Raw genomic sequence first — 9,439 nt, 5'->3', positions numbered from 1 at the left:
TTTTGGTTCAATGAAGAGTATTGGTGATCCATCTTGGCTTCCCCCAAAGGTCCCAACATAACAGGTCCTCAGCCAATTCACTACATGTGATATCAAGAAAACGATGGAGGCACTGGATACTGCAGAGAGTATGGGTGCTGAAAATATTCCAGCAACAGCACTGAAGAAATGCGCTCCAGAACTTGCCATAACCAGCCATGCTGTTCCAGTACAACTATAACACTCGACAATGTGGAAAGTTGCTCAGGTGGCTCAGTGGTTAGCACTGCTGCCTCATAGCACCAGGGACCCAGGTTCGATTCTAGTTCGGGCGACTGTCTATGTAGAGTGTGCACGTTCTCCCCATGTGTGTGGGGGTTTTTTCCGAATGCTCCAGTTTCCTCCCACAGTCCAAAGATGTGCAGGTTAGGTGTATTGACCAAGCTAAATTGCCCATAGTGTTCAGGGATGTGTACGTTAGGTGCATTAGTCAGGCGAAATGTAGAGTAATAGGGTAGGGGGAATGGGTCTGGGTGGGATACTCTTCAGAGTGTCAGTGTGGACTTGTTGAGCCAGATGGCCTGCTTCCACACCACAGGGTTTCTCCGATTCTGTACACAAAAAAACAGAAAAAATCTAACCCAGCCAATTACCGCCTGTTTAGTCTACTCTTGATCATCAGTAAAGTGATGAAAGATGTCATCAACAATGCTATCAAGCAGTATTTGCTATCATGCAACATCAGCAAAGACCTGATGACTGACAACCAGTTAGTTTCCACCAGGGCCACTCATCTCCTGACCTAATTACAGCCTTGTTTCAAATATGGACAAAACAGCTGAAGTTTAGAGGTGAGGTGAGAGTGACTGCCTTCAACATCAAGGCTGCACTTAACCAAAACTGTCATCAAGGAGCGTTTGTAAACTGCCATCAATAGGAATTGGGGCAAACTCTCTGGGTTACAGTCATACCTGGCACAAAGGAAGATGGCTATGCTTGTTGAGATCAGTCATCTCATTTCAGGATATCTCTGCAGGAGCTCCTCAAGGTAATGTCCTAGACCCAACCATCTTCAGGTGCTTTATCGGTCATCTTTCTTCCATAGGGTGAGAACTGGAGATGTTCGCTGACTACTACACAATATTCAGAACCATTTATGACTCCGCAGATCTGAAGCACTTCAAGTCTAAATGCAGCAAGACATGGACAATATCCAGGCTTGGGCTGAAAAGGGGCAAAATTATATTTGAACCACACAAATACCAAACAATGAGCATCTCCAAAAAGAGAGAATCTAATGAACATCCCTTGACATTCAACAGTGTTGCCATCACTGAATCTCCCACAATCTCCTGGTGTTACCACTGTCAAGAAACTGAACTGGACTAGCCATATAAATACGATGGCTACAACAGCAGGTCAGATGCTAAGAATCCTGCAGTAAGTAACTTATTTCCTGACTCCCCAAAGCCTGTTTACCATCTATGATGCACATATCAAGTGTGTGATGGACTACTCTCCATTTCCCTCACTTACCAGGGAGTGCAACTGCAATGGCACTCTAGAAGGTTGACATCTCCACAGCAAAGAAACCTACTCGTTTGGCATTACATCTACAAATATCCATTACCCCCACTACTGTGTATCATTACAAGATATACTGCAGAAACCCATCAAGGCTCCTTAGATAGCACCTTCCAAATATATATGAAATATTTGAAAACATATTCATATTGCAGTACTCAGAGTTCCTGGGCCAACTTCTGTAACTCCCTCCCAAACAGCACTATGAGTCTACCTCCAACACCTAGACTGTAGTGGTTCAAGAAGGCAGCTCACCATCACTTCAGCAATGCCAACTAGCCCAGCCAATAATGGCCAAATCCCATGAATAAAAATGTTATTTAAAAAACCTTGCACACCCCATTGACTCAATCAGTTCTGAGCTTCCATATGTTCCCATGAAAGTACTTAATTAAACTTTTCATCTCCTGACATTACCCCCTGAGCCCCACACATATAGCTCAGTCATGCCAATTGTCATCATTCACTAGTCCCTATATGCCACATCTAGGGCTGTATCGACTGTCGATAACTCCCCCAATGACCCTTGTCCTCTGATGCATTGTTTTGAACTGGACACCCCTCAACCACAATTACTATCCCTTTTGCCTTTCAGTATGCTGCCTACAATGCCCATAATTGAATTCCCTAATTTGTCCATCACAGCAGTGGTCCCTGATAACCGCTTTGACTTTCAGTGAACACCCAGGACATAGTGTGCTCCAAACCCCAAATGACTCAGTAGGCCAGTTTAAAATCATGAGAAGCTAGACAACTGAATTATCTCTTTTCAGTACCCTGACTGACTTACTGCTGGTTGGACTAGTCCTGCCTAACTTTCTATATTCTCTCATCAGAATCTCATCCTTTTCCCTTCCTAAGTTGTTAGTTCCAATGTTTATAACAACCTCCTGAGGTCCCTCTTCCATTTGAGAATATGTTACACCATCTCTGAGATATCCTGATCCTGGCACTAGGGATTATTCTGATTATTCGCTGTCTGTGCCTCAGACTAGAGAGTCCCCAATCACAATCGATCGCTTCAAACCTGACGTATCCCTCACTACAGAAACTTGGCTGTTCGTGCTACATTCCCTTGAGAGTCCATCACCCCCTACATTTTCCAAAACAGCATGCTTGTTTGAGATGGGAATAGCCACAGAAGACTCCTGCACTACCTGCCTACCCCTCCTGGAGTTAACCCATCTACCTGACTGTACTTGCAGCTTTTCTCCCTTCCTATAACTGCATGAGATTTTGCACTTTGGTAGGAAGAAGAGGTACAGACTACTTTGTAAATGGTGAAAGGGTTTGGAAATCAGAAGCACGAGGGATTTAGGTGTCCTCGTTCAGGATTCTCTTACAGTTAACATGCAAGTTCAGTTACTAGATAGGAAGGTAAATGCAATGTTAGTATTTATTTTGAGAGGGCTAGAATATAAGAGCAAGGATTCAAAGTTCATGATTGGTAAAGGAATCAAAAGTTATAGGGAGAAGACAAGATAATGGAGTTGAGAAACATTACAGCCTTAATCGAATGGCAGAGCAGAGTCGATGGACTGAATGGCCTAATTCTGCTTCTGAATCTAATGGTAATGTAGATTAACAGTAGCTGCTAATAGCAGGGCTTCCTGTGTTTTCCTACCTGATAACATTTTGACTGTGGTAGAAAAGTTTGGGGATGTCTCAGGGTTTTTAAAAAGTGCTTTGCGAAAGTAATTTCATCCTGCGGGAAGGTTTTAAAACTATTCCCAACTCATTCACCTTCCACCGGCGCCTGCACTGAACCACCGGTCAGGTCTGCGCACGCGCAGTGCCCGCCCCACCTCTTACGCATGTCGGGTTGAGTGCGCCTGCGCGCTTGGGCCGCTCTCACTGGCGGAATCATGGCGGCTCAGGTGGACTGTGAATTCCTGGTGAAGAAAGCTCGAGATTTAGTGGCGGAGGACCCATGGGCCGCCAAAGCGTGGCTAATTACCGCCAGGACGTTGTACCCTACAGATTTCGGAATTCAGGTCAGTGTGAGTCGGAGGAAAGGGGGAGGGTGGGAGATAGGACTTGTAAAGGTGTTGGTAAAGGGGTGATGGGAACATTGTGGAAGATATAATGGACCAGTGATGGCTATGTAGCCGTTGTCAACAATGACAGCTTTTCATTGATCATACAATTATTCCCTTTTTAACATGTAAAGCTCTACAGTTTGCTGTTTTACATTCCAGTACAATGAGAATAGTTAATCATATAATACATGTATATTAATGGATATTAATTACTTTGTACATACTGCCACAAGCAAAGGTTAAGGAAGCTCTGGATGTGCTGTACTCCATCACGAACACCCTGGTAACAGAACACCCTGAGGCCCTATTTATTTTAACTGGCAACTTCAATGAAGCCAATCTAAGGAAGGTGTTGCCCAAGTACCACCAGAACATTACCGGCCCCACTAGGGGCAGGAATATTTTAGACTACTGCTACACCACCGTGAAGGATGCCTACTGCTCCATTCCCTGCTCTCATTTTGGAAATTTCAACCACAATGCCGTGCTTCTTCTCCTGGCTTACAGGAGACCCCTTCATGGATACAGGTCCAGTGCTGGTTGGAGAAGGCAGAGGATCAACTCCGGTGCTGTCTGGAATCGGCTGATTGGGCCATTTTCAAACAGTCCACAGGTACCTTGGACGAGTATGCCACCACCGTCACAGACTTTATCAGCAAGTGTGTGGAGGACTGCATACCGAGGAAGTCAATCCGGGTGTACCCCCAACAGGAAACCCTGGATGAATCAGGATATATAGAACCTGCTAAAAACCAGGGATGATGCCTTCAGATCAGGAGACCCACTCAAATATAAGGAATCCAAGTATGACCTTCGCAGAGTTATTAAGACAGTCAAGGACCAATTATGATCCAAACTAGACACCCAGACAGACACCCGGTGATTATGGCAAGGACTGAATGACATCACAGATTCTAAAAAGAGACAGTGCAAGATGGCAGATGATGACACATCCCTCCCAGATTGCCTTCTATGCTCACTATGAGCAGAATTTCGGCAGAGAGGTAACACCTATTCTAACAATTCCTGATAAACCTATCCCAACAGTCATTGCATCAGAGGTCAGGTCAGTTTTCCTTCGTGTGAATCCAAGGAAAGCGATGGGACCAGACGGAGTACCAGTCCGTGCACTCTGAGCCCTCCGGGGTGCGCACCCAGCCTCCTACTGTACTCACTGTGTACCCACAACTGCGTCGCCAAATATTGGACTCATGCCATTTACAAATTCGCTGATGGCACCACCATAGTCGGTGGAATCTCAGATGGTGACGAAACAGACTACAGACGGGAGGTGGAAGACCTGGAAGAATGGTGCACTGGGAACAACCTAGCTCTCAATGCTGGCAAAGCCAAGGAGCTCATTAACCTTTGGTGGGATGTTACTCATGCCCCCCTACACGATAACAGCACAGAGGTGGAATGAGTGGACAGTGTTTAGCTTCTGGAGTGGTTATCCACAACAAGCTGTCTTGGACTTTTCATGTGGACACTGGTTACAAAGGCCCAACTACATCTCTTCTTCCTCAGGCAGCTGAGGAAATTTGGCATGACGGTGAATACCCTTGCCAATTTTTATAGGTGCACCGTTGAGAACATTCTGTCTGGATGTATCATCACCTGGTATTGGCAACCGTACCATTCAAGATCGGAGATGGTTACAGAGAGTGGTGAACTTGGCCCGGGCAATCACACAGGCCAACCTCCCATCTATAGAATCCATCTACCAGGCCTGCTGTCAAGAAAAGGCTGCCAGCATTCTTAAAGATCCATCCCATCCTGGCAATGTTTTTCTACAACCTCCTACCATTGGGGAGAAGGTACAAAAGCCTGAACGCACGCACCAGCCGGTTTTGAAACCGTTTCTACCCTACTCAGCTTTGACAAAGGGTCAGTTAGACTCGAAACATCAGCTCTTTTCTCTCCTTACAGATGCTGCCAGACTTGCTGAGATTTTCCAGCATTTTCTCTGTTGGTTTCAGATTCCAGCATCCGCAGTAATTTGCTTTTATCCAAGCTTTTCACTGTGCCTGGGTACATGTGACAATAAATTCAATTCGATTCAATTCAGTTAATTATGTATTCTACATTGCCTTCCTCTACTAAGGTTTGACATTGAGCAATTTTGTGCAGCAAAATTAAACTGATGATCAGAAAATCTTGTCCAATTTATTGTAGTTAAACGTAGTTGTTTACTGTTCAGTAAATGACAGGTCTGTATTTTGTTGAACATTGATGCTGGCGTCTCTTTTTAGAGTATGTAATCATTGTAATCTTCCGAAGTACTTCACAAAGTACATAAGATTTAAATAGTGTTTTCTTTTTACCTTATAACTTGTTCAGGCAGCAGATGGTTTAAAAAAAACAATGTCAATATACAATTACTATAAGCTTAAAAGAAGTTAAAGGTAATATACTGCTTCAAACTCCATTTACTAAATTCCAGACTTATGACTCCTGAGTATGGCATACTGTCCAATTTAGTAATGTATAGACACAATGACTCATTACCAAATATCAAACCTTTGTTATCCACATGAAATCCATCCTTGGCTTGTTAAAGTACAGATTTGAGACAGCCCAGGGAATCCCTAATGGGCTCGACCTGTATGCCTCTCTTGGTTTGTCCTGGAGATCGTACTCTTTGGTAGTCTAGAATAAAAACAGTTTAGTTTAATTTTAGTCTTCCCCTTTATTTACCAATAACATCACTGTTACAACATAACGCTAATACCTATAAGCCAGGCTAGCTAACGTTCTAAAACTTTAGGAGAGTAGGGTACCAGCTCTTTCTTTAAGAGTCTTCTGTCACAAACAGGCTTGCTTAATACAAAATATTACAAAAACACTGCATGTTCTTAATTAGACAAACAACAGTGGAAAGGCAATAATTCATAAGGAAGAGAGGTTAATTGACAGGTCTGTGTGCGTTAACTGATCACTCTCACAGGTCCTTAGCCATCCATCAGGTGGGAAAAACAGCTCCAGCTGAGTCAAGTGCCTGTTGGCAAGATAGGTTCCTACCATAAAGAAATTCCCGTCTAAACTAAGTGGGAGAGGTCATAAGGTAAACTTGCAATATTGCACTGGTATACTTTTCCATGATTAATACTATGCCACATTTTTAAGACCCCAAAAACAATTTAGCTTGATTAAAGACCAACTGCTGCACTGGAGGACAGACTTTGTGCTTAAAATGCAATAGTTTAAAAATATATGCAAACAGAAGGCTATGGAAAGTCTTTTGTGCTTAAAAATTAATAATTTATTCTGCTTCATCGTGTCTTAATATTCTTTTCATGGTTGTATGTCAAATTTTGTTTGACCCTACTTAAAACAGTTTGCAAGTTTATTTTAGTTGCAGGTACTATATAATGCCAGTTATAAAATTGACTCTTGAAATAATTCCTGTAGTTTTTAACTATCAAAATTTTCTGATTGCATTTGTACCCATGGTGCTATCAGACTGGTGAACTAAACACAAGTAGCCAAATATATAACCATAATCAAAATATTCTGGTTACGTCAAAAGGTCTAGAAAAAAAACATGGGCCTACCCATTTCCTAAAATCAACTTTCATCCTGGTCCCAAATGTTGCTTACAAGAAAATCTGTTATTGATTTTTTGTTTAAAAGACCACAGTATCACTCTCATGGCATGTTTGCAGTGAATGTCTTGACACACCCTCCTGAGTAATTTGTTGATCGTTTCTGATTACCTATGGTTGTAGAAAATTAATGTGTTGAACTAATTTTCAGGAGGAAGCAATGGCCTAGTGGTATTATTGCTTGGCTATAAATCCAGAGATCCAGGTAATGTTCTGGAGACTCAGGTTCAAAACCTGCTATGGCAGATGGAATTTGAATTCAATGAAAAATTGCAATTCAGAATCTAATGATGACCTTGAAACCACTGTTGATTGTCAGAAAAACCCTTTAGGGAAGGAAACCACCGTCCTTATCTGGTTTGGCCTATTTGTGACTCCAGACCCACAGCGATGTGGTTGACTAAGACTAATTTTGAGGACCAGCAATTGTCACAGTTATTGCAAGACCACATATTTTCTCATTTGGAACAATAAGCTGAAATGGAAGTTGGTCTGCTATAACTGAAGTACCAGAAGAGTCTTGCACCTTGAGAATGAAGTGCTCCATATATGGTTGATCCATGCAATACAATGTTGCTGTTTGGAAGCAATAAGAAGGAGAATTTGAGATGAAACAGCACCAAACGTCTTTCAAGTTTTGCCTGACAATAGCTCTCTCTAATAGATTGAGCTGCAGAGTATTAAAAAGCTGTAAGGCATGGATAGAGTAAATAGACAAGGTCTTTTCCCTGCGTTGGGCGAGTCCAGAACTAGAAGGCATAGGTTTCGGATGAGAAGGGGAAGATTTAAAAGGGATCTAAGGGGCAACCTTTTCACGCAAAGGGTGGTGCATGTGTGGGATGAGCAGTCAGAGGAAGTGCTAAAAGTGTGTACAATTACAACATTTAAAAGGCATGTGGATGGGTACAGGAAGGATTTAGAGGGATATGGGTCAAGTGCTGGCAAATGGGACTAGATTAATTTAGGATGTCTGGTTGGCATGGATGAGTTGGACCAAAGAGTCTGTTTCCATGCTATACAGCTGTATGAGTCTTAACTGCCCTCTGGGCAATTAGGGATAAGAGTAGAGGCCATAAATATTGTTCAATTAATAATGCCTACATTTTATGAATGAATTTTTTTTAAAAAAGTATAGCTGGACAAAATACACCTAGTTGTTCACTCAACAGACGTTAAATTAATTAATTTTATACAATCAGAACATTCATCAGAGACACTTTGCAAGAATGGAAGCTTATTCAAATAGCCAGCAATAACCAGTTTAAACCATCTGTTCTGTGATCAGCAACAGATAATCTGATCATGAATATAAGTTTTCAATTTTGACAGGCAAAATACTAGAAAATTAACACTGAATTATGTAACTGAAGATCGCAATCCCACATTGTGATATGTGCATTGAGGAATGATATTAAGGTGAATTTTCAGGGACACACTTCATCTTTTGGTTTATGAAATGCACAGAACTCTGAATACCTTATAACTGTTAACAATAAATAGAAATGGAAAGCATGTTTCAATATGCTTTGTTAGTCTGGGCTTTGTTGTGATTTGATGTGATCCTGCACTTATTATAAGTTTTGCTTTAAACACTCTTGGGAAAAGTCAACCATTGAATAGTTTTTAATGTACTAATTCATAATTCTACTGAACAACTCCTTGAGCCTGAAAATTTGCTTTTGTAGAATGTCAAATTGCTTCATGCCATTTCTGTTGATTTCTTTTTAAAGTTTGATATTTCCCTTTCTAATTTATCCCATGTAAATGTTCGAATTTTTATTTCACTTGTGTTAAAATGATAAAAAGTGACCCATAAAACTGTTTGTTATTTCTGAGTCTTCTGTCTGTGTCAATTCTTCAATATTGACTTATGGTGACGAAACGTCTGCAAACAAACTTACCAGCTCAGCAAGCGTCAATAAACTGATCCACAACCCGAGCAACAAGTCTTCTCGAATACTCTGAATTGGCTTCTTGTTTAAAAAAAAATCTATAGCAAATGCCAGAATGAAGTTAGGCTAAAGAATGAAATTAGCTCTGGGAAAGGAAAAATCCACACCATTGAAATCTCTAGATTTTCATGGGCAGCTTTTTTCATGATCAGTGATGCCTGCTTGACTTCACTGCTGATTGTAGCTTTCAGGCTGTTATTGTATAGTGCAGAGTTTGCTAAGCCAAGTTCCAAATGACAAAATGAAAACTGGATGAGATGGTTTATTAAAAGGTGGTTGG

At 41.6% G+C, this 9,439-nt stretch overlaps 1 protein-coding gene across 1 annotated transcript in view; it reads left to right on the top strand.

Annotated features, from left to right (window-relative positions):
• The first annotated feature begins 3,387 nt into the window (after window positions 1-3,387).
• Window positions 3,388-9,439, top strand: part of ints10 (integrator complex subunit 10) — a 51,306-nt gene continuing 45,254 nt past the window's right edge. The window contains exon 1 of the mRNA XM_043673948.1: window positions 3,388-3,557. Coding sequence (XP_043529883.1) covers window positions 3,429-3,557 — 129 coding nt within the window. The 5' untranslated portion in view covers window positions 3,388-3,428. The remainder of the gene's footprint in view (window positions 3,558-9,439) is intronic.

This window comes from Chiloscyllium plagiosum, chromosome 32 (assembly GCF_004010195.1).
Source record: "Chiloscyllium plagiosum isolate BGI_BamShark_2017 chromosome 32, ASM401019v2, whole genome shotgun sequence".
NCBI classification, from domain to species: Eukaryota; Metazoa; Chordata; class Chondrichthyes; order Orectolobiformes; family Hemiscylliidae; genus Chiloscyllium; species Chiloscyllium plagiosum.
This window is presented reverse-complemented; position numbering and strand designations above follow the sequence as displayed.